Raw genomic sequence first — 24,404 nt, forward strand, 5'->3', positions numbered from 1 at the left:
TGTATCTTAAAGAAAATTTTGACTGAGTCTTACGTGGTAGTGTCTAGAACATAGTATGTGTTCAATATTAATGAATTAACTTAAATTTATTATACTGATGAAAACGATTTCTACATAGCATCTTTCTTATGTATACATACACACACCTTTTCAAAATAAGTTGTACTTTTTTTTACCTGAAAACACTACTTTTACTCCATGTTCAGTGAAGTCTGAGGTAGCACCCAACATCATTTCAAAGTTGCAATGCAAAGGAGAAAAAAAAATGCAATTATCTTGAATTAATAAGCATCCATCATAAGCATTGTTGCATTATTTCATTTAACTGGAATGTATTTTTAAGTTAGATATATAGATCGAAGACATATAAATGGAAGGATTTTGAAGGATAAAACAACTTTCTGAAAAATCAGTTATCTTGCTTCAATATGGTGCAGTAACTTAGTAAGGACTCTGAGTGCCGCTGTTCACCAACCACGGGGAAAGTGGTGCAATAAGATCTGCCAGAGCCACCGAGATTTTACAGTACAAAGAAACATCAGATTGAGACAAATTCTCTTCCAAGCTGCATCAAACTCCGGTCTCTATTATACTAAATTCCGGGCTTCTCTTATGAATACAAAGGATTCCACGCTGACACACTGGCATCCATAAGCGCAAAAGGAGATAGTCCAGTGTCTAACAAGATCAGCAGGACAACAATGGCGACTCTGAAGAGGGGTCGAGACTACAGAGGATTCATCCTGCTCTCCATCCTCCTGGGGACCCGGAGAGAAGCTTGGGCAGGACATATTTTCTACTCTTTGCCGGAGGAAACAGACACAGGGTCTTTTGTGGGTAATATCGCTAAGGATCTGGGCCTGGAGCCCCGGGAACTGGCAGAGCACGGAATCCGCATCGTCTCCAGAGGTAGGACACAGCTTTTCGCTCTGAATCCGCGAAGCGGCAGCTTGGTCACTGCAGGCAGAATAGACCGGGAGGAGCTCTGCGCTCAGAGTGCACGGTGCCTGGTGAACTTTAACATCCTGATGGATAAAATGAGTCTTTACCCTATAGAAGTGGAAATAATAGATGTTAATGACAATTCTCCTAGATTCTTGACAGAAGAAATGACTGTAAAAATAACGGAGAACACAGCTCCTGGGGTGCGGTTTCCCTTAAATGAGGCTAGGGATCCAGATGTGGGCACGAACTCCCTCCAGAGCTACCAGCTCAGTCCCAATCGTCACTTCTCCCTGGTTGTGCAGACTGGAGATGATGGAGCTAAATATCCAGAATTAGTGCTGGAAAGGGTGCTGGATAGAGAGGAAGAGGCTGTTCACCACCTACTCCTTACAGCCTCTGACGGCGGTGACCCACCCCGATCGGAAACCGCCCGCATCCAGGTAACTGTGGTGGATGTGAATGATCACGTGCCAGTCTTCTCTTTGCCTCAGTACCAAGTAACTGTCCCTGAGAACGTACCAGTGGGCACAAGATTGCTCACAGTACACGCTGTCGATCTGGATGAGGGAGTCAATGGGGAAGTGACATATTCTTTCCGGAAAATAACTCAAAAAATTCTACAGATATTCCAACTGAACCCTCATACAGGAGAATTATCAACTTCAGAAGGCCTAGATTATGAAGAGTCCAGCTACTATGAAATGGAAGTTCAGGCTCAGGACGGTCCTGGTAGCATGACAAGGGCTAAAGTAATTATCACAATTTTAGATGTGAATGACAATGCCCCAGAAGTGACTCTAACATCTGTAAGCAACTCAATCCCTGAAGACACTCCTCCTGGAACAGTAATTGCTCTTTTCTACCTTCAAGATCGAGATTCCGGCAAGAATGGTGAGGTGACCTGCACTATTTCAGAAAATCTGCCTTTTAAATTAGAAAGATCAGTAGACAATTATTATAGGTTGGTGACAGCGAAAAACCTAGACCGGGAAAAACTCCCTGTGTATAACATCACACTGAAAGCCACAGATGGTGGAACCCCACCCTTGTCCATGGAAACTCACATCTCAGTGAATGTGGCAGATACCAACGACAACCCACCTGCCTTCCCCCACTCCTCCTATTCTGTCTACATCCCTGAAAACAACCCCAGAGGTGCCTCCATCTTCTCTGTGACTGCACATGACCCGGACAGCCATGAGAATGCCCAAGTCACTTACTCCCTGTCTGAAGACACGCTCCGGGGGGCACCCCTATCCTCCTATGTGTCCATCAACTCTGACACCGGTGTCCTGTATGCCTTGCATTCCTTCGACTATGAGCAATTCCGTGACCTGCAACTGAGAGTGACTGCGCAGGACAGCGGAGACCCACCGCTTAGCAGCAATGTGTCCTTGAGTATATTCATTCTTGACCAGAATGACAACACACCGGAGATCCTGTACCCCGCCCTCCCCACCGACGGTTCCACAGGCGTGGAGCTGGCACCCCGATCGGCAGAGCCCGGCTACCTGGTAACCAAGGTGGTGGCGGTGGATAGAGACTCTGGCCAGAACGCCTGGTTGTCCTACCGCCTGCTCAAGGCCAGCGAGCCAGGGCTTTTCGCGGTGGGGCTGCACACGGGCGAGGTGCGCACAGCGCGGGCCCTGCAGGACAGAGATGCGCTCAAGCAGAGCCTGGTGGTGGCAGTGCAAGACCACGGCCAACCCCCTCTCTCGGCCACCGTCACGCTCACGGTGGCGGTGGCCGACAGCATTCCAGACGTCCTGGCCGATCTGGGCAGTCTCGAGCCCCCAGCTGACCCTGATGCCTCAGGTCTCACGCTGTACCTGGTGGTGGCGGTGGCCGCAGTCTCCTGCGTCTTCCTTGCCTTTGTGATCGTGCTGCTGGCTCTCAGACTGAGGCGCTGGCGCTCATCGCGTCTGCTCCAGGCTGCGGGGGTTGGATTGGCTGGCGTGCCCGCCTCGCGCTTTGTGGGCATGGATGGGGTGCGGGCTTTCCTGCAGACGTATTCCCACGAGGTCTCCCTCACCGCGGACTCCAGGGAGAGTCACTTGATCTTCCCCCAGCCCAACTATGCAGACATGCTCCTCAGTCTGGAGAGCTGTGAGAAAAAAGATCCCTCATTAACATCTATAGATTTTCATGGATGTAAGGACGAAGCAGAAAATATTCAGGTGAGTTCACTAATACATTTATCTTTACATCCTTGAGGAATTATATTTTGTGTAATTTTCTTTATTGTGAAACAAATGTTTTAAAAATGTAAGAGGCAAAAGCAAGTTAACCGATTTATTTAACATAGAACACTTATTGACATAGGTTTTGGTGTCATTTCCTTAGTGAAAGCCTATACAAGACTGTGAATAAGTGGACTGTCACATTTTTATACCTTCCATGTATTTTCCCTTCAGTGTTCTCAATTCATGTGTTTTATAAATGAGAATAAATTGTTACATGTTTTTCATTGCACTGGGTTAGCAAGAGGAAAATACAGCTCATACACCTTGTCAGGATTCTTTTTAGATTAGATCTAGGAAAGGTTCTTGAAGATCTTCTGCCTCCATATACCTCAACTTTATGACTTTGAAAATCTCAGTTGCTTCCTGACATATTTAAAAATTTTAACTCCAGTATAGTTAATATACAGTGTTATATTAGTTTCAGGTGTACGATATAGTGATTCAGCAATTCTGTACATCACCCAGTGGTCATCATGACAAATGCACTACTTAACCTATCACCTATTTCACCCATTCCCCTCACCCACCTCCCCTCTGATAACCACCAGTTTATTCTCAATAATTAAGAATCGGTTTCTTGGCTTCTCTCTGTCTCTCACTTTCCCCTTGCTTATTTGTTTCATTTCTTAAATTCCCATATGAGTGAAATCATATGGTATTTGTCTTTCTCTGACAGACTTATTTCACTTAGCATTATACTCTTGAGCTCCATCCATGTCATCGCAAATGACAAGATTTCATTCTTTTTGTGGCTGAATAATATTCCAGTGTGTGTGTGTGTGTGTGTGTGTGTGTGTGTGTGGATATGTATGTATGTGTATGTGTATATGTGTATATATATATATAAATTTTCTTTATCCATTCATCAATGGATACTTGGACTATTTCCATAGTTTAGCTAGTTTAAATAATGCTGCTGCAAATATTGGGGTATGTGCATCCCTTTGGATTAGTGGTTTTGTATCTTTTTAAAAAATATTTATTTTGAGAGAGTGTGCGTGTGTGGGGGTGGGGGAGAGAAGAGGGAGAGAATCCCAAGCAGGCTTTGTGTTGTGAGCACAGAGCCCGACAGGCGCTGGATCCCATGAACCGTGAGATCATGACCTGAGCCAAAATCAAGAGTCTGCTGGTCAGCCAACTGAGCCACACAGGTACCCCTGTATTTTTGTATCTTGAGGGTAAATACCCAGTGGCACCATTACTGGATAATATCTTAGTTATATTTTTAACTTTTTGAGGAACCTCCAACTTGTTTTCCACAGTGGCTGCACCAGTTTGCATTCCCACCAACAATCCAGGAGGGTTAACTTTTTCTCCACATCCTCACCAACATTTGTCAGTCCTTGTGTTTTTGATTTTAGCCATTCTGACAAGTGTGAGGTGTTATTTTGCTTCCTGACATTTTAAAGCATAATCATCTATTAAAGTTATATCCTGGTAGAAGGTTAGACTGATGCCTAAAGAATGGAATGTGTGTGTCAAGCTTCACTAAGACCTATATCAATGAGAGATAGGGATCTAATGCCACACTAAAGGTTAGTGCCTGAAACCAATAAAATATGACATCAAATAAAGTGTCATTTCAAGTTGCACTTGTGAAATAAGCATATATATGTTTTAAGACAAAATTTCATTGTACTGTGTTAGCAGTACAGCCATGTGAAGTGTGTTTATGGGCTCTCCTAGTGGGAGATTGGGGATGCTTGCTTTATGAAACAACAATTTTGTATACTCAAGACCAGAAGTTGATTCAACTTATTGGATCTGCTAAAAAAAATTCAGTTAGAAATAACCCAATCTGGGGTTAACTACATTTATATTCATTATATAACATTTTACTAAAGCTCAGTACATCAGTTGATTAGCAACTAGAAGGGGTTGATGACAAGTAATTTTGTTTACTTGGACCTACTTGTTTACTAGGAACTATGCAAAATATTATTCCCTTTGTAACTTTGAAGATTGATGTTACATTTTGTAACCAGGAAAATAATTCTTCAATAGAAAGGAGGGGGATAGGCTAACTCTTCCTGGGTATAGTAACCTTTTGGGTGTTAAATAAAAGGACTTTTTTCTAGCATAGTATTGTGTTTGGTGGTATTTTGCATAAATTGGGCTGTGCAATAGTGTGGAAGTATGTTTCATATATTTTGCAGTGTTCAGATGTACAATCACTTGAGAAGACAATAACTGATACTTGGTGAGGCAGAAATATGATTATCAGGTATTTTGAAAAAGAATATCCCCAAATTCAGTAGATACTTAAAAATATTTTTCAAGAAGGGAAAGTGACCTAAACTCAGTATGCTACTGCAATTGAATATCCTAGGGATTATTTTATCAATTGAGCTCATCATGTGATGTTCAATTTAAGCACAGAAGTGGGAGCCAGAACCTCACTGCAGTAGACCACGGTTAGTGACCTTGTGTTGCAAGTCAAACTATGTTTCCCTGCTAACTTTCAAGGTTGATGTTATATTTTATAACCAGGAAAATAATTGTGCAATGCAAAGGAGGAATAGGCTAATGTTTTTCCAGCTGTCATTTTCTTAAATAGGTGACATGTAGGTCATATGATACTACTATAAAGAAATTGCTGAAACTATTTTGAAAGAAGAGGGTTTAGAGTTAAATATAAATTGTGCCCTTTTAAAGACAATTTCAGCATTACTGATGCTTTCTGAAAAATTGAAATGAATCAGCATGGAGTTACCCAAAAACTAATGAAATCAGGAAAAACGGGAACAAGGAAAAAAGGATAAAACTTTACTCATATTACTATTCAAAATTACTGTATTCTGAGATCATTTAGGCCAAGTATGTGTTATAGTAATCTTTCTATTACAGTGCGGATTTGAGATGCATGTCAACATGTTGATTACCCTAAACCCTGGAAATTTGGGATAACTATGTAGTTAATAGTGCAAATTAATCGTCATTAAATATATGAACATATAAAAATAATTTGTTCAGTTAGGCGCTGGATTGTGATTATTGTAGCTGGTTAAACTGAAGCAGCAGGGCTGCAGTTTCCCAGTGCGGACTGTGGGCGCCGCTGTTGGCCAAAGTGCAGAGCTTGGGCACTGGCCATCTTCTCGCGCAGCCGCAGCGCACTTTCCCTGTATCAGGCTCTCTAGCTCGAGCCTTTACACAACTTCCTCCTCTGGAAAAGAGGGAACCCGACCCTCACGCTGGAAATATAGCCTGTTCGGAGCTCCGGACATCTGCAGCACAGAGATTATTTGTAATCCGGCGTCTCCAGGCCGGTGAGCAACCTGAGGGGAGCAAAAGGGATGGGGAGCGGCGCTGGGGAAAGGGGCTGGGCTGAGAGGCGGCCAGTGCTCTTTCCCTTCCTGCTGTCTTTGTTCTGCCCGGCGCTCTCAGAGCAGATCCGCTATCGGATTCCCGAAGAAATGCCCGAGGGCTCGGTGGTGGGGAACCTCGCCAAGGATTTGGGACTCAGCGTCCATGAGTTACCGAGTCGACAACTGCGCATCAGTTCGGAAAAACCTTACTTCACTGTGAGCGCCAAGAGCGGGGAGCTACTTGTGAGCGGCAGGCTAGACCGGGAGCAGATTTGTGGGAAGAAGCCAGCCTGTGCTCTGGAATTTGAGGCTGTTGCTGAAAATCCGTTGAACTTTTATCACGTGAGTGTGGACATCGAAGATATTAATGACCACACACCAAAATTCACGCAAACTTCCTTTGAGCTGCAAATAAGTGAGTCCACAAACCCTGGGGCACGATTTATTTTAGGATCTGCCCATGATGCAGATATTGGTACCAACTCATTACGGAATTATCAGCTCAATCCGAATGATCATTTCTCACTCGTGAATAAAGAGAAATTAGATGGTAGTAAATACCCTGAGTTGGTACTAAAGATGCCTTTAGACCGGGAAGAGCAGAAATCCTACCAGTTGACCTTGACTGCGTTGGACGGCGGGAATCCATCCCTAAGTAGTACTGCCCAGATACAGGTCTTAGTGACTGATGCCAATGATAACCCTCCAGTGTTCAGCCAAGAACTATACAGGGTGGGCCTTCCGGAAAATGTGCTTCCTGGCACCACTGTGCTTCGAGTGATGGCCACCGATCAGGATGAAGGTGTCAATGCCCAGATCACCTTCTCTTTCACTGAAGCAGGCCAGATCACCCAGTTTGACCTGAATTCTAACACGGGGGAAATTACTATTCTAAATATGTTAGATTTTGAGGAAGTCAAAGAATATTCCATAGTTTTGGAAGCAAGGGATGGTGGAGGAATGATTGCCCAATGTACCGTCGAGATAGAGGTCCAGGACATAAATGACAATTTCCCAGAAGTGGTAATCCAGTCTCTACCGGATCTTATTATGGAGGACACCAAGCTGGGAACACACGTTGCTTTAATTAAAATCCGTGACAAGGATTCTGGATACAACGGAGAAGTTACTTGTAAATTAGAAGGTGATGTTCCGTTTAAAATACTCTCTTCTTCCATAAACACCTATAAATTAGTGACAGATGGAGTTCTAGACCGTGAGCAGACCCCTGAGTACAATATTACTATCACAGCCACCGACAGGGGAAAACCGCCCCTTTCCTCAAGCTCCAGCGTCACCCTGCACGTTGGCGATGTCAATGACAACGCGCCGGTTTTCCCACAGCCTTCTTACGTGGTCCACGTGGTTGAGAACAATCCTCCTGGAGCCTCTATCGCCCAAGTCAGCGCCTCCGACCCCGACCTGGGACCCAACGGCCACGTCTCCTACTCCATCGTGGCCAGCGACCTGGAGCCACGGGCGCTGGCGTCCTACGTGTCCGTGAGCGCGCAGAGCGGCGTGGTGTTCGCGCAGCGCGCCTTCGACCACGAGCAGCTGCGCGCCTTCGAGCTGACGGTGCAGGCCCGCGACCAGGGCTCGCCAGCGCTCAGCGCCAACGTGAGCCTGCGCGTGTTGGTGGGCGACCGCAACGACAACGCGCCTAGGGTGCTGTACCCGGCGCTGGGGCCCGACGGCTCGGCGCTCTTCGACACGGTGCCGCGCGCCGCGCAGCCCGGCTACCTGGTCACCAAGGTGGTGGCGGTGGACGCCGACTCGGGACACAATGCGTGGCTGTCGTACCACGTGCTGCAGGCCAGCGAGCCCGGACTCTTCAGCCTGGGGCTGCGCACGGGCGAGGTGCGCACTGCGCGTGCTTTGGGCGACAGGGACGCGGCCCGCCAGCGCCTGCTGGTCGCCGTGCGGGACGGGGGACAGCCGCCCCTCTCTGCCACCGCGACGCTGCACCTGGTTTTCGCCGACAGCCTCCAAGAAGTACTGCCGGATGTCAGCGACCGCCCGGAGCCCTCTGACCCCCAGGCCGAGCTGCAGTTTTACCTGGTGGTGGCTTTGGCCTTGATCTCAGTGCTTTTCCTCACGGCAGTGACTCTGGCCATAGCCTTGCACCTTCGTCGCTCCTCCAGCCCCACCACCTGCGGCTGCTTTCAGTACGGTCTCTGTGAAAAATCAGGACCTGTGATTCCTCCCAACTACAGTGAAGGGACTTTGCCTTATTCCTACAATTTGTGCGTTGCCCAGACTGGAAAGACAGAGTTTAATTTTCTAAAGTGCAATGAGCAATTGAGTTCAGAGCAAGACATACTTTGTGGTGATTCATCCGGGGCCTTATTTCCACTTTGCAAATCCAGTGAGTCAACCTCCCATCTGGTGAGTTTCTTTTAAGCATAACCTGCTTCTTACAATCTATCCAATTCTTTATATTCATAGGAAAAGATACAATTTGTAGATCTAAACGTTTCTTTAAAAAGTAAAAAAGCTGTCATACTATTCTTCAAGGAAAGTTGAAATAGGAGCAGTTATGTGTCTTTTAGGGGTGTCTTACCAGGCTCAGATCTACAAAGCAGTGAGAGTGTGGTTTTATCAACAAAGGGAAAGAGATGATGTTATAGCCTATCTCCTAAAAGCTAATGGGACTTTTTTCTAAGTTTTCTTCTTCTTACCTAATATATTAATTTTTTAACTTGGACATTGTGTAAATGTAAAAGTGGACAGGCATTTAAATAAACCTTTAACAAAAAAAGTTACGCTAAAATTAGACATTTTTCTTAACTGATTTAACTGTTGTGTTGTTTCTTGTATTTACTCCCCTTTGTTTCAGAACCTTCTGGAATAAGGTATCTTAACATGGATTGTTATGTAGATAGACACATTGCAATTGTGTGCAATGAACTGTGTGTGTGTAAAAGCATTTTACTTAGCAGTTAGATCATTATGCTCACCAGAAGATAAAAAGCATTTTCTTTTACTTGCAGCACAGGTTTTCCACACACACACTCCTGTATCATTTTGAACTGTCTTTTTTGCAGCCCTAAGCTAATATAGCTAGAGGTCTTCTAGTCATTCTATTATCTCTAGGAGAAAAATAGTCTTCAGTTCTTCAAATTTTAGACAAAATTGCCACTCTGATGTGCATACAAGTGTAATAGTAAATAATACATTTGTAGATTTCTGTTAGCAACCACTTCAGTTACTAGCCACTTAACAAACTGCTGAAGAAAAGAGACGTAGTTTTTTTTCTGTATTGACACTTTCTGACTGTTTAGTGATAATTACGTGTTTCTTTTTGTGGTTCTCTGAATCAAAATACTAATTAGGGTAAAATTAACTTTGGAATATATGTCTTTCATAAGAAGTTAATTAAGTCTGCACTAAAATATAATCATCTCTCATTTGTGGAAGAATAGGCTGGGGATTGGCTTTTTGTTGTGTATTCGTTGATATTTTTTAAACATTTTCTATTCAAATGGAAAAAATACATAATTTAAATAAAGTAGCTAAACAGGTTGCCTGGCTGGGTTGGTTGGTACAGCATGCGATTCTTGATCTCAGGGTTGTGAGTTCAAGCTCCATGTTGGGTGTAGAGATTACTTAAAAATAAATAATGCAATAACTAACTAAATAAATATGTAAAATAACAAAACAATATAGTCTTTGATGATGACACTTGAAAGTAAAAGCATTTATCCTGTTAAATTTCAAAATGTTAATTTGAAAACATTATCAATATGTAATTAAAATGGCATTTTAAAAGAATATCTAAAAAGCAACTGAGAGCTTACTATAATGATTAATTAGTTTACATGAAATAAAACACCTTCTGAGTCAGTCATCTCCAATAGGTCTACTTTATTCTAAAAATGAATGAATTTCCAGTGACAACTGGAATCCCTACTCATTTGATAATAGATTTACAATACAGCTTAGGGCATAGCACAAAATAAAATTTTAATTGTTTACATTTTAAGAGTAAATGTATTCCAGAAATGTGAGTAATGTGAGACTAACCCATAAATCTTTTGATATCACTTAATAATACTTTATAAAACTTTAACCCTACTTCATCCCATGCTTCTTGGCAATTACTTTTAAAATATGAATTCAGAGACAAGTTAAACACATTAAAAATAAACTATAAAAGGCAAGAATAATTTTTTTTCTCTCAATAACCTGGCATACACTATTACTTATCTAAGTGGGTGCAGTAACTGCTTAGGACTCTAAGCGCCGCTGTTCACCTACTTGGAGATAAATTTAACCAAACGCCATCCTGTTAATAAAGGCTCCCATCTTGCAAAGACTCACAGTTCCCACAGACCAACTGCAAAGCTGCAGCGAAACTCCGTTCCTAAATCTGAGACACTCCAGCTTTATATAAGATGATCTCCATAGCTGCAGCAAAAAGGTAAACAAGACGCATATGCCCAGTGAAGATTCTGAGTGGATTCAGTAGCGAAAGAACAATGGCCGCTCCAAAGAATTACCAGAGACGCGGCAAGCTGGTCCTGCTGTACACTCTATTGGGCACGCTCTGGGAAATCGGGAGAGGACAGATCCACTATTCGGTGCCAGAAGAGAGCGACAAAGGATCCTTTGTGGGTAATATCTCAAAGGACCTGAATCTGGAGTCACAAGAGCTGGTGAAGCACGGAGTCCGCATCGTCTCTAGAGGTAGGACACAGCTCTTTGCTCTGGATTGGAGAACTGGTAGCTTGATCACGGCGGGCAGGATAGACCGGGAGGAGATCTGCACTCAGAGCACACAGTGTCTAGTAAATATCAATATCCTGGTTGAGGGCAGAGGAAAACTTTTTGGGATAGAAATAGAAATCACTGATATCAATGATAATAATCCAAAATTCCAGGTCGAAAATCTGGAAGTAAAAGTTAATGAAATCGCTGCACCTGGAACACATTACCCACTCCCAGAGGCTGTTGACCCGGATGTGGGCATGAATTCCTTACAGAGCTACCAGCTCAGCCCCAATCACTACTTCTCTCTGGAAGTGCAGACTGGAGATGACGGAACTCTACACCCAGAGCTGGTGCTGGAGCAGGCCCTGGACCGAGAGGAAGAGGCTGCTCACCATCTGCTCCTCATCGCCTCTGATGGCGGTGACCCGCGTCGCTCCAGCACAGTGCACATCCACGTGACGGTGTTGGATACAAACGACAATGCCCCGGTTTTTACTCAACCGATTTACCGAGTGAAAGTCCCAGAGAACGTGGCCCCGGGCACCCTGCTGCTTACTGTGAGCGCTAGCGACCCAGATGAGGGAGCCAATGGAGAAGTGGCCTATAGATTTTGGAAAATTAGTGAAAAGCAATCTCCGCTATTCCATCTTAATGAAAATACCGGTGAAATATCAACAGCAGGGAGTCTAGATTATGAAGAATGTGCATTTTATGAAATGGAAATACAAGCTGAAGATGTGGGGGCACTTTTAGGGAGGACCAAAGTGCTCATTTCAGTGGAAGATGTAAATGACAATAGGCCAGAAGTGATCATTACATCTCTGTTTAGTCCAGTCTTAGAAAATACTCTTCCTGGAACAGTAATTGCCTTTTTGAATGTGCATGACCGAGACTCCGGGAAGAATGGTCAAGTTGTCTGTTATGCACCTCATAATCTACCTTTTCAATTAGAAAAATCAATAGATAATTATTATAGATTGGTGACATGGAACTATCTGGACCGAGAAAAGATCCCTATGTACAACATCACAGTGACGGCCTCAGATCTAGGAACCCCTTCTCTATCTACTGAAATTCATATCACCCTGTATGTGGCAGATACCAATGACAATCCACCCACTTTCCCTCATGCCTCCTACTCAGCGTATATCCCAGAGAACAACCCCAGAGGTGCCTCCATCTTCACTGTGATGGCCCACGACCCTGACAGTGGCAACAATGCCCAGGTCACTTACTCTGTGACTGAGGACATCATCATGGGGTCACCTGTCTCCTCCTATGTCTCCATCAACTCAGACACAGGCGTCCTATATGCACTGTGCTCCTTCGACTATGAGCACTTACGAGACTTGCAGCTACTGGTGACTGCCAGAGACAGCGGAGACCCTCCACTCAGCAGCAACGTGTCTGTGAGCATATTTGTGTTGGACCAGAATGACAACGTGCCAGAGATCCTGTACCCCACCCTCCCTACGGACGGTTCCACAGGCGTGGAGCTGGCGCCCCGATCCGCAGAGCCTGGCTACCTGGTGACCAAGGTGGTGGCGGTGGATAGAGACTCTGGCCAGAATGCCTGGCTGTCCTACCGCCTGCTCAAGGCCAGTGAGCCAGGACTTTTCGTGGTGGGGCTGCACACGGGCGAGGTGCGCACAGCGCGGGCCCTGCAGGACAGAGATGCGCTCAAGCAGAGCCTGGTGGTGGCAGTGCAGGACCATGGCCAGCCCCCTCTCTCGGCCACGGTCACGCTCACCGTGGTGGTGGCCGACAGCATTCCAGCCGTCCTGGCCGACCTGGGTAGCATCAGGACCTCTGCCAACTCAGACGATTCTGACCTCACGCTGTACCTGGTGGTGGCAGTGGCCGCAGTCTCCTGTGTCTTCCTTGCCTTTGTGATCGTGCTGCTGGCTCTCAGGCTGAGGCGCTGGCACTCGACGCGCCTGCTTCAGTCTTCAGGAGGCGGGCTGGTGGGCGTGCCCGCCTCGCATTTTGTGGGCGTGGACGGGGTGCAGGCTTTCCTGGAGAAGTATTCCCACGAGGTCTCCCTCACCGCGGACTCGCAGGCGAATCACGAGATTTTCCCCCATCCCAACTACGTGGACACACTTATCAGTCTGGAGAGTTGTGAGAAAAATGATCCCTTATTAACATCCGTAGATTTTCATGAATGTAAGGATGAAGATGCTTCTATTCAGGTGAGTTCAGTTCTGTGTGCGTTTTCATTCTCAGGGAAATTATATTTTTTATAAATTTATTTTTTCGGACATACACTGCGGAGACAGTTCAAAATATTTTGAAAAAGTGTACCACAAAGTTTTTGGCTTGTTTTAGTGGTGATACTATAAAATTGAGCTCTAATCATGATAGTTGGTTTCATTTGCTCTCCAAAGGCTCGGACAAGATTGTTTAAACATTGATTCTCAACCTTTTAACATCTTCCATATATGGGGCACCTGGCCGGCTCAATTGGCAAAGCACGTGACTCTTGATCTCAGGGTAGTGAGTTGGAGCCCCACTTTACATGTAGAGATTACTTTAAAATTTTTAAAAAATAAAATCCTTTGTATGTTACTATAATTACCACTTATCACTCATTCACTTAAGAAGTAGTTACCCAACCACATATGGTAAGTTTGTTGTATAAATAGGGGATATATAACTGAGACTTTTAAATCCTTGTATTAGCTTGGTAAAAGTAAAATACATTTCAGAATTTTAGAAATCTGTTTAGGATTTGGATCTTGAAGGTCTTGAAGTTTTCTAGGTCTTTGAGGATTTCTTCATTTTAAACCTCTTTTATAAGCCTTGTGCTTGCATCAGTACCCTTCAAAATTTTAATACTTATTATATTTTAAAACATAAATACATTTGAAAGGATGGATTTTGGTGGTAGGTGAGACTGGTTCCTTTATGTGTCATTGGTCTCCAAGAGCTCATACTAAAGAAGACGTAGAATCTAAAGCCTGAAATGTCCATCAACCCCCCGCCCAATAAAAACAACAAAATCATACTTAAATAAAATGTCATTTTGTAGCCTAAAGAAGAACATGTTTTCACTAAGTTCCAATGAGCTGTTTTGATTGGACAGCCATGTGAAATGTTCTCATGGTGAGAGAGTTTGAGAATGTAGTTTAAAAAAAAAGTAGTTTCATGTAAACAGATTCTAAACAAGCTCATCAACTAAAAATGATTCCATCTAGATTTTATGTCGTCTGTATTCCTTGTTATAGCATTTTAACAGTGCTTACCATTGATTTGTCATCACATGAGAGTGGAAAACACAATAAATCATTTGTTAGTTATAAAAAGGGCATGTCTGAAGGATTGTGTAGTGTTCCCTCCTATTTTGCACATCCTGTGCGTGGGAGTTAACTTTGTATTTTCTGTAGTGTTTGGGTGCACAGTCATTTGAGGGAACAACTGTATTATTGACATTTTGCAATTTTTAAGTGTTTTGAAACTTGCCCTGATAGAAAATAAAATCCTTACTCTTGTTCAAAAGATTCACTGATCAAAAATTTCAACAAATGGAATAAAATAATTAGAACAAATGACATTTATCCAGGAAATTTATGCAAATAAACTTACCAGAAGCTCAATTCCAAAGTCATTGCTTCAGTATTACATAGATACATAGATCAGAAAGTCAGGTGGTCTGCTGAAGTATCCCTTTGTGACTTTATATTGAAGAATAAACATTTCCCTAGGGACTTTTAAGAATGAATTCATGTATGATGTTGGGTATGACATAAGCCAAGTAATTGTGAGATATGAAGAAGGAGGTAGAGTAAATCATCCCTTGGCTACATCATAGGGACAGGTTTTTTAAAAATGAATGCTTCCTTAGGTAGTCAAACGAGTAAAAAGAAATTTTTTGAAGAGAGTGTTGATATTATCAGAAGGAGATGCTTGAGGATTGGTATGAAACTGCAAAGCTTTACAGAATAGTTTTCAACACTGTTGGTATTCTCTAATACATATGATATTAAATAACATTTATAATGTAGAGATGTTGGGGGAAACATTTAGGAATCATGAAAGAAGATTAAGATTGTTTCACATATCATACCTAATAAACAGAAATGAATTTGTGAATACAGTATATGATAAAATTTCGAAGGTCAAGACCTGTGTCTTATTCATTGTTGCATTGTTATATCATCACTGACAAGGGCACTACTAAGTACAAGGCAAGAGTTCAATGTATGTTTGTAGTAGGGTGAAATGGATAGACCAGATATGTCGGTTAATATAAAAACTCATCACATTTCTAATAATTTGGAAACAAGAGAAAGTATATATTAAAGAAGGCTTTATAATTTAAGATATTAAATATATTAACATTAAAACGTGGCTTGTTCAGTTAGGCGCTGGATTGTGATTATTGTAGCTGGTTAAACTGAAGCAGCAGGGCTGCAGTTTCCCAGTGCGGACTGTGGGCGCCGCTGTTGGCCAAAGTGCAGAGCTTGGGCACTGGCCATCTTCTCGCGCAGCCGCAGCGCACTTTCCCTGTATCAGGCTCTCTAGCTCGAGCCTTTACACAACTTCCTCCTCTGGAAAAGAGGGAACCCGACCCTCACGCTGGAAATATAGCCTGTTCGGAGCTCCGGACATCTGCAGCACAGAGATTATTTGTAATCCGGCGTCTCCAGGCCGGTGAGCAACCTGAGGGGAGCAAAAGGGATGGGGAGCGGCGCTGGGGAAAGGGGCTGGGCTGAGAGGCGGCCAGTGCTCTTTCCCTTCCTGCTGTCTTTGTTCTGCCCGGCGCTCTCAGAGCAGATCCGCTATCGGATTCCCGAAGAAATGCCCGAGGGCTCGGTGGTGGGGAACCTCGCCAAGGATTTGGGACTCAGCGTCCATGAGTTACCGAGTCGACAACTGCGCATCAGTTCGGAAAAACCTTACTTCACTGTGAGCGCCAAGAGCGGGGAGCTACTTGTGAGCGGCAGGCTAGACCGGGAGCAGATTTGTGGGAAGAAGCCAGCCTGTGCTCTGGAATTTGAGGCTGTTGCTGAAAATCCGTTGAACTTTTATCACGTGAGTGTGGACATCGAAGATATTAATGACCACACACCAAAATTCACGCAAACTTCTTTTGAGCTGCAAATAAGTGAGTCTACGGTGCCAGGCACACGGTTTATATTAGAAGCAGCGGAAGATGCCGATATTGGCTTAAACTCTCTGCGGATTTATAAACTCTCTCTTAGCCCTAGTTTCTCATTGATAAATAAAGAGAAACAAGATGGTAGTAAATACCCAGAATTGGCGTTGGAGAAACGTTTAGACCGGGAACAACAGAGTTACCATCGTTTAGTTCTGACTGCCATGGATGGCGGAGATCCCCCACTAAGCGGCACCACTGAGCTCCGTATCCAGGTCACTGATGCCAATGATAACCCCCCTGTATTCAACCAGGACATGTACAGAGTAAGCCTTCCAGAAAACGTGCCCCCAGGCACCACAGTGCTGCAAGTATCAGCCACTGACCAAGATGAAGGCATCAACTCGGAAATCACTTATTCTTTCTACAGGACTGGGCAAGTCTTCAGTCTGAATTCAAAGAGCGGGGAAATTACAACTCTAAGAATGCTGGATTTCGAAGAAATCAAGGAATATTCTATAGTGGTGGAAGCGAGGGATGGTGGAGGACTGGCTGCACAATGTACAGTTGAAATTAATATTCAAGATGAAAATGACAACAGCCCAGAAATTACATTCCATTCTCTAGTCGAAATGATTCTGGAAAACGCAGCGCCAGGAACGCTAATTGCTTTGATCAAAATATACGATCAAGATTCCGGGGAGAATGGGGAGGTTAGTTGTCGATTAGAGGGTGAAGTTCCTTTTCAGATAATCTCTTCATCAAAAAATTCATATAAATTGGTAATAGATGGGACTCTGGACCGAGAACAGACCCCAGAGTACAATGTCACCATCACAGCCACCGACAGGGGAAAGCCGCCCCTCTCAGCTAGCAAAAGTGTCACTTTGATCATCACTGATATCAACGACAACGCTCCGGTTTTCCTCCAGGCCTCCTACATGGTTCACGTGATGGAGAACAACCCTCCTGGAGCCTCTATCGCCCAAGTCAGCGCCTCCGACCCCGACCTGGGACCCAACGGCCACGTGTCCTACTCCATCGTGGCCAGCGACCTGGAGCCGCGGGCGCTGGCGTCCTACGTGTCCGTGAGCGCTCAGAGCGGCGTGGTGTTCGCGCAGCGCGCCTTCGACCACGAGCAGCTGCGCGCCTTCGAGCTGACGGTGCAGGCCCGCGACCAGGGCTCGCCCGCGCTCAGCGCCAACGTGAGCCTGCGCGTGTTGGTGGGCGACCGCAACGACAACGCGCCTAGGGTGCTGTACCCGGCGCTGGGGCCCGACGGCTCGGCGCTCTTCGACACGGTGCCGCGCGCCGCGCAGCCCGGCTACCTGGTCACCAAGGTGGTGGCGGTGGACGCCGACTCGGGACACAATGCGTGGCTGTCGTACCACGTGCTGCAGGCCAGCGAGCCCGGACTCTTCAGCCTGGGGCTGCGCACGGGCGAGGTGCGCACTGCGCGTGCTTTGGGCGACAGGGACGCGGCCCGCCAGCGCCTGCTGGTCGCCGTGCGGGACGGGGGACAGCCGCCCCTCTCTGCCACCGCGACGCTGCACCTGGTTTTCGCCGACAGCCTCCAAGAAGTACTGCCGGATGTCAGCGACCGCCCGGAGCCCTCTGACCCCCAGGCCGAGCTGCAGTTTTACCTGGTGGTGGCTTTGGCCTTGATCTCGGTGCTCTTCCTCCTTGCGGTGATTCTGGCGGTGGCCCTGCGCCTGCGCCGCTCCCCCAGCCCCGCTGCCTGGGGCTGCTTTCAGCCTGGTCTTTGTGTCAAGTCTGGACCTGTGGTTCCTCCTAACTACAGTGAGGGGACTTTGCCTTATTCCTACAATTTGTGCGTTGCCCAGACTGGAAAGACAGAGTTTAATTTTCTAAAATGTAATGAGCAGTTGAGTTCAGGACAAGATATACTACTTTGCAGTGATTCATCTGGGGCCTTATTTCCGCTTTGTAATTCCAGTGAGTCGACTTCCCATCCTGAAACTCAAATGGCGGTGAGTTCTGTTTAAGTGTCTACTCCTTTTCATCATCTATCCAGTTTTTCATACTTCTATGAAAATATATTATGGTTCTAAGGTTAGCGAGTTGTCTTAAGGGTATTACAGCTCATCAGAGAGCTGTACTAACATTTTTTAAAGAGAGTGGTGATTTGGGAGTAGTTATGTGATATACAATAGAGTTATTGCACCAAGTTCAGATTTACAAAGTAGGGAGAGTGTGCTTCTTACTTTACAGCAGAAGTATTATATCAATTTCTTACTGCTTTTTTCAAAGGTAATGAAACTTAACCACTGATTGCCTCATTTATTTAAAATATTTGAATTAAAAAATTTTTAATTTTTTTAAGGGTTATATTTATTCATTAGACAGAGAGGCAGAGCACAAGCGGGGGAGGAGCAGAGAGAGAGGGAGGTATAGAATCCAAAGCAGGCTCCAGGCTCTGAGCTGTCAGCACAGAGAACCTTGAGATCATGACCTGAGATGAAGTCAGATGCTCAAGGACTGAGCCACCCAGGTGCCCCTTAAAAAAATTTTTTTAATGTTTATTCATTTTTGAGAGAGAGACAGAGTGTGAGTGGGGGAGGGGCAGAGAGCGAGGGAGACAGAATTGGAAGGAGTATCTAGGGTCTGAGCTGTCAGCACTGACAGAACCTGATGTGGGGCTCAAACTCAGGAATCTAGCTTGAGCTGAAGTTGGATGCTTAACCAACTGAGCCATCCAGGGACCCCTAAAATATTTGAAATTTTGTTACATGTAAGTAAACATTAAATTTAAAATAGGCATTCATTTAACTCATCTTTTAAAGCAAAAAAACTACTACTAGCTATCTCCTTTGCTGATTTCACTAGTACAGTTTCCATCTTTTTTATGTTTATTCCTCATGTCTGGTTCTTTGTATCTACCTAGTCATGACTCTGTGAATGCCCTAAAACTGTAAGGAAAATAGTGTGGGTGGAGGGCGTAGAGAAAGACTCAGTAAACTCATTAGCAGGTCCAGTTCATTATCTGTGTTCCTCTAAGTTTTCTTGATTGCAAAATCCTCCTCTACGCTTATAGTTAATTTAAGAAAAAGACACTTGACAAAAGAAAAGGAAATGCTGTTGCCTCTATCGCTTGAGGCCAGGAGGAGGGGGTGAGTCACTGGATTTGTCTTATTATTTGGAGCTCTAAACATTAGTGATTAGAGGAAAGAGAATCCCAAATTTTCCACTCTTATGGCAAAAATTACTAATTTTATGTGCAAAGTTGCCATTTCTTAAATATCAGTCTTTTTCTTGGTCTCCCCTAGTAACTGCTTCAGTAAATGATTTCTTTACAAATTGCTGAAAGAGTTTTTTTTTTGTTTTTTTTTTTTAATGTAAGCTCTAGGTCAACATGGGGCTTGAACTCACGAGGCTGAGATCAAGAGTCCCATGCTTGGGGCGCCTGGGTGGCTCAGTCAGTTAAGCGTCTGACTCTGTATTTCAGCTCATATCATGATCTCAAGGTTCGGGGGTCAAGCCCCGTGTCAGGTTCTGTGCAACAGTGTAGAGCCTGCTTATGATTCTCTCTCCTTCTCTCTCCGCCCCTCCCCTGCTTGTGCTCTCTTTCAAAATAAATCAGGAAACTTAAAAAAAAAAAGTCACATGCTCAACTGATGGAACCAGTCATGTGCCCCTGAAAGAATTTCTTTTTTTTTTAAGTTTATTTATTTATTGAGGTGGAGAAGGGCAGAGAGAAAGGGAAAGGGAGAGAATCCCAAGCAGGCTACCTGATGTCAGTGCAGAGCCCAACTTGGGGCTCAATCCCATGAATTGTAATATCGTGACTTGAATGAAATCAAGAGTTGAATGCTCAGCTGACTGAGCCACCCAGGTGCCCCTGTAAGAATTTCTCATAATGGCACTTTTTGCTTTTTAGTGGTAATAATTGGTTCTACATCTTGTGTTCTTTTTCTCTAATTATTACAGATTTAAGTGACCTTTACAATAAGAAGTTTAAGACTACTTTGAACTGCATATTTTCTTTATGGAAGTATTGAAGTGGAAACTTGCTTTTCAATATATGTTTATTTGAATATTCCAAATGCCATAACCTGTGTATGCATTATGTATTCACATAGAAGAGTACAAAAAATTTAAACCAACATAAAAGTTTAACATTCACAAATATGTAACTTTAAAAAACCAATCCTTTCAAAATTTAGCAGTATTAGGTGAGAGAAGCTATTACTGTTGCCTTATTAAAATTATTTTTGTGAATGAAATTTTAAGGAAAACTTAGTCCAGCAAATTCATTATCTGAATAAATTAATCTTATAAAATAACTTCAAAGTGAATAATCCATGTATATATAAAACTAAGAAGAAGAAGTCTATTTCCAAAGAGGATTGCACATTGTGGTTACTGTAGAAAATAATGACATACAGAAAATTTTTGAAACATTATAAAACTGAAGTTAGAATAATTTACATATCTAGAAAGAAAGCAAAATTCTACCAAGAATAAGTTAATTTGATGTTAAGAAAAAATGGCAGTTTAACAATACATTTAATAGAAGTTCCATTCCACTTCATTTTCAACTAACATTCCAAAATGGTAATTGCTTTTGAAATGAGAATGCAAGAAACAGTGAGACAAGTCTACATAGTTAGAAGAGTATTGTCTTTCTCGGTTATCTATAATCAAGCATTACTTATCTCAGTGCATGTAGTGACAGGTTAGGACTCCGAGTGCCACTGTTCACCAACTTTAAGAAAAGTTCAATCCGCTCTCCATCCAGCTGTTCAGATCTGCAACTACACAGAGTCCCACAGAGCCCACAAACCTCAGCAAAAGCTGCCACAAAACTCACCTTCTTGGGGCACTATGGTTTCTCCTTAGGAAAAAGATCATCATAATTTGCAGGAGGTTAAAGAACCTAAGGAGTCAGTTTGCACAGAAAGCATTCTGAAAAACAATATCCATAGTGAAGCAACAACAGCCACTCCACTGAATTGCCCGCACTGCAAAGGACTGGTTCTGCTGTGCCTGTGGAGGCTATGGGAGACCAGGGCCAGCCAGATCCACTACTCGGCACCTGAAGAGACAGAAGAAGGCTATATCCTGGGGAAATATCTCCAAGGATCTGGGGCTGGTGGACCGTGGAGTCTGCATCGTCTCCAGAAGTAGGACTCAGTTTTTCGCTCTGAACCTGCAAAATGGCTTGTCTTGGTCACTGCAGGCAGGATAGACTAGGAGGAACTCTGCGCTCAGAGCACACAGTGGCTAGTAAATATCAATATCCTGGTTGAGGGCAGAAGAAAACTTTTTGGGATAGAAATAGAAATCACTGATATCAATGATAATAATCCAAAATTCCAGGTCGAAAATCTGGAAGTAAAAGTTAATGAAATCGCTGCACCTGGAACACATTACCCACTCCCAGAGGCTGTTGACCCGGATGTGGGCATGAATTCCTTACAGAGCTACCAGCTCAGCCCCAATCACTACTTCTCTCTGGAAGTGCAGACTGGAGATGACGGAACTCTACACCCAGAGCTGGTGCTGGAGCAGGCCCTGGACCGAGAGGAAGAGGCTGCTCACCATCTGCTCCTCATCGCCTCTGATGGCGGTGACCCGCGTCGCTCCAGCACAGTGCACATCCACGTGACGGTGTTGGATACAAACGACAATGCCCCGGTTTTTACTCAACCGATTTACCGAGTGAAAGTCCCAGAGAACGTGGCCCCGGGCACCCTGCTGCTTACTGTGAGCGCTAGCGACCCAGATGAGGGAGCCAATGGAGAAGTGGCCTATAGATTTTGGAAAATTAGTGAAAAGCAATCTCCGCTATTCCATCTTAATGAAAATACCGGTGAAATATCAACAGCAGGGAGTCTAGATTATGAAGAATGTGCATTTTATGAAATGGAAATACAAGCTGAAGATGTGGGGGCACTTTTAGGGAGGACCAAAGTGCTCATTTCAGTGGAAGATGTAAATGACAATAGGCCAGAAGTGATCATTACATCTCTGTTTAGTCCAGTCTTAGAAAATACTCTTCCTGGAACAGTAATTGCCTTTTTGAATGTGCATGACCGAGACTCCGGGAAGAATGGTCAAGTTGTCTGTTACACTCCTCATAATTTACCTTTTCTTTTTTTTTTTCTTTTTCTTTACTCTTCCTCCTCCTCCTCCTCCTCCTTCCTCTGAGAGAGCACAAAACTGTGAGTGGCGGAGGGGCAGAGGGAGAGAGAGAATCCCAAGCAGGCTCCATGCTCAGTACAGACACCAGCACAAGGCTTGATCCCATGACCTTGGTATCATAAAGCTGAAATCACGAGTCAGACACTCAACCGGCTGAGCCACCCAGGCACTCCATTATTTACCTTTTCAATTAGAAAAGTCAATAGATTATTGTAGATTGTTGAAAGTATGAATTCTTGACAGAGAAGAAACTTCTGAATATAACATCACAGTGACCACAACAGACAGAAATTTACATCATCCTGCATGTGATCATTGTCAATGACAGTACACCTTCCTTCCCTGAAAACTTCTACACAGTCTATCTCCTTAAGAACAGCCATAGAAGAACCTTCATCTTCTCAGTGACAGGCCATGATTCCAACAGTGACAAGAATGCCCAGGTTATTCACTCCTTGGCTGAAGACACTATCCAAGGGTCGTCCTATGTCTCCACCAGTTCCGACACACTGGCTCATATACACACTGCATCCCTTCAACATGAGCAGTTTTGTGATCTTAAATGCAAGTGAAGGCAAGTGACAGTGGGAACCCCCTACTCACCAGCAACATGTCACTGAACTTGTTTGTGCTGGACCAGAAGGACAATACACCAGAAATCCTGGACCCTACTCTCCCCACTGACATGTTCCACCATCATGGAACTGGTACCCTGCTCCACAGAACCTGGCTACCTGGTGACCAAGGTGGCTATAGACAGAGACTTGTGTCAGAACACCAGGCCTACCACCTGTTCAAGGACAATGAGCCAGGGCTCTTCATGGTAGAACTCCACACAGGAAAGGTGTGCACTGCATGGGCCTTGCTGCACAGAGACTGGCTCAAGCAGAGCCTGGTGGTGGTGGTCCAGGACCAAGGCCAGCCCCCTCTCTCGGCCACTTTCACCCTCACTGCAGCCTTGGCCCACAGCATCCCAGGTGGCCTGGCTGACCTCAACAGTCTGGAGGTCCTCACCTACCCAGAGATCTCAGACCTCACATTATACTTGGTGGTGACAGTGGCTGCAGTGTCCTGCATCTTCCTCACCTTTGTCATTGTGTGCTCAGGTTGTGGCATTGGCACATCTCAAATCTGCTGCAGGCTGAAAGGCTTGGATTGGCTGTGCCTACTTCTTTGTGGGCGTGGATAGGTGTGGGCTTTCCTGCAGACCTATTCCAGGAAGCCTCACACAGGGCAGGCTCCTGAGAGAGTCACATGATCTTTCCCCAGCCCAAGTATGACAATATGCTGATCAGCCAGGAGGGCTCCAGGAAAAATGACCATTTATGCGCTTCAGATGATTCCAGGTTTCCTATAGAAAATACCTCTTTGGGGGCGCCTGGGTGGCTCAGTTACTTAAGCATCAAACTTCCGCTCAGGTCATGATCCCACGGTTCACAAGTTTGAGCCCTGTGTGGGGCTCTGTGCTGACAGCTCAGAGCCTGGAGCCTGCTCAGATGTGTCTCCCTCTCCCTCTGCCCTCCTCCACTTGCGCGCTCTCTCTCTCTTCTCAGAAATAAACATTAAAAAAAAATTTTTTTTAAAGAAAATACTTCTTTGGCTCCAGTGAGTTCAACCTTTTCCTTTATTTTCTCTTATGATTTGGTTTTCTCTTTAAGGTTTCCACTTAAGGTATGATACATTCTCTTTAACATATTTCTCACCATCCAAGTTTTACTGGGCCTTGTTTTGTTCTAACATCTATAGGAGGCATTTACTGGTTATATCACTGATATAAGTTTCTCATAATTAACCTAAATTAACCTAGGGTCAATGGATATCTTTTTCATGGGGCTTCTCTCATTATTGAGCCATTGATATGGGCTATTGGGGTGGGGTTCCTTGGTTGATTATCAGTTCACTACTAATTCTTAGAGGTGGTTTTCCATTCCTGAAATT

The 24,404-nt window shown here is 44.4% G+C and overlaps 4 protein-coding genes and 1 pseudogene across 4 annotated transcripts; all 5 read left to right on the forward strand.

Moving 5' to 3' along the window:
• Positions 1 to 363: 363 nt before the first annotated feature.
• Positions 364 to 3,749, forward strand: LOC124516640 (protocadherin gamma-A7-like). Its single transcript, XM_047086097.1, has one exon. The coding sequence runs from the start codon at positions 702 to 704 to the stop codon at positions 3,156 to 3,158; it is 2,457 nt and encodes an 818-aa protein (XP_046942053.1). The 5' UTR covers positions 364 to 701; the 3' UTR covers positions 3,159 to 3,749.
• A 2,048-nt stretch (positions 3,750 to 5,797) lies between these two features.
• LOC124516652 (protocadherin gamma-B4-like) lies at positions 5,798 to 10,512 on the forward strand. Its single transcript, XM_047086098.1, has one exon. The coding sequence runs from the start codon at positions 6,482 to 6,484 to the stop codon at positions 8,891 to 8,893; it is 2,412 nt and encodes an 803-aa protein (XP_046942054.1). The 5' UTR covers positions 5,798 to 6,481; the 3' UTR covers positions 8,894 to 10,512.
• Positions 10,513 to 10,617: 105 nt separating this feature from the next.
• On the forward strand, positions 10,618 to 13,688 carry LOC124516668 (protocadherin gamma-A8-like). Its single transcript, XM_047086099.1, has one exon. The coding sequence runs from the start codon at positions 10,972 to 10,974 to the stop codon at positions 13,447 to 13,449; it is 2,478 nt and encodes an 825-aa protein (XP_046942055.1). The 5' UTR covers positions 10,618 to 10,971; the 3' UTR covers positions 13,450 to 13,688.
• Positions 13,689 to 15,596: 1,908 nt separating this feature from the next.
• On the forward strand, positions 15,597 to 21,167 carry LOC124516684 (protocadherin gamma-B5). The gene is made up of 2 exons (XM_047086100.1): positions 15,597 to 18,292; positions 20,250 to 21,167. Exons 1-2 carry the CDS (start codon positions 15,884 to 15,886, stop codon positions 20,253 to 20,255), a joined length of 2,415 nt encoding a protein of 804 aa, XP_046942056.1. The 5' UTR covers positions 15,597 to 15,883; the 3' UTR covers positions 20,256 to 21,167.
• Positions 20,874 to 23,891, forward strand: LOC124509532 (protocadherin gamma-A9-like; annotated as a pseudogene).
• Positions 23,892 to 24,404: the final 513 nt, after the last annotated feature.

This window comes from Lynx rufus, unplaced genomic scaffold (assembly GCF_022079265.1).
Source record: "Lynx rufus isolate CCGP_SWC_20201006 ecotype Redwood Valley unplaced genomic scaffold, mLynRuf1.p SCAF_1, whole genome shotgun sequence".
Classification (NCBI taxonomy): domain Eukaryota; kingdom Metazoa; phylum Chordata; class Mammalia; order Carnivora; family Felidae; genus Lynx; species Lynx rufus.

Excerpts from the sequence above, each read along its gene's own strand:
- LOC124516668 (XM_047086099.1), top strand. The coding sequence starts at position 10,972 with ATGGCCGCTCCAAAGAATTACCAGAGACGCGGCAAGCTGGTCCTGCTG.
- LOC124516640 (XM_047086097.1), top strand. The coding sequence starts at position 702 with ATGGCGACTCTGAAGAGGGGTCGAGACTACAGAGGATTCATCCTGCTC.
- LOC124516684 (XM_047086100.1), top strand. The coding sequence starts at position 15,884 with ATGGGGAGCGGCGCTGGGGAAAGGGGCTGGGCTGAGAGGCGGCCAGTG.
- LOC124516652 (XM_047086098.1), top strand. The coding sequence starts at position 6,482 with ATGGGGAGCGGCGCTGGGGAAAGGGGCTGGGCTGAGAGGCGGCCAGTG.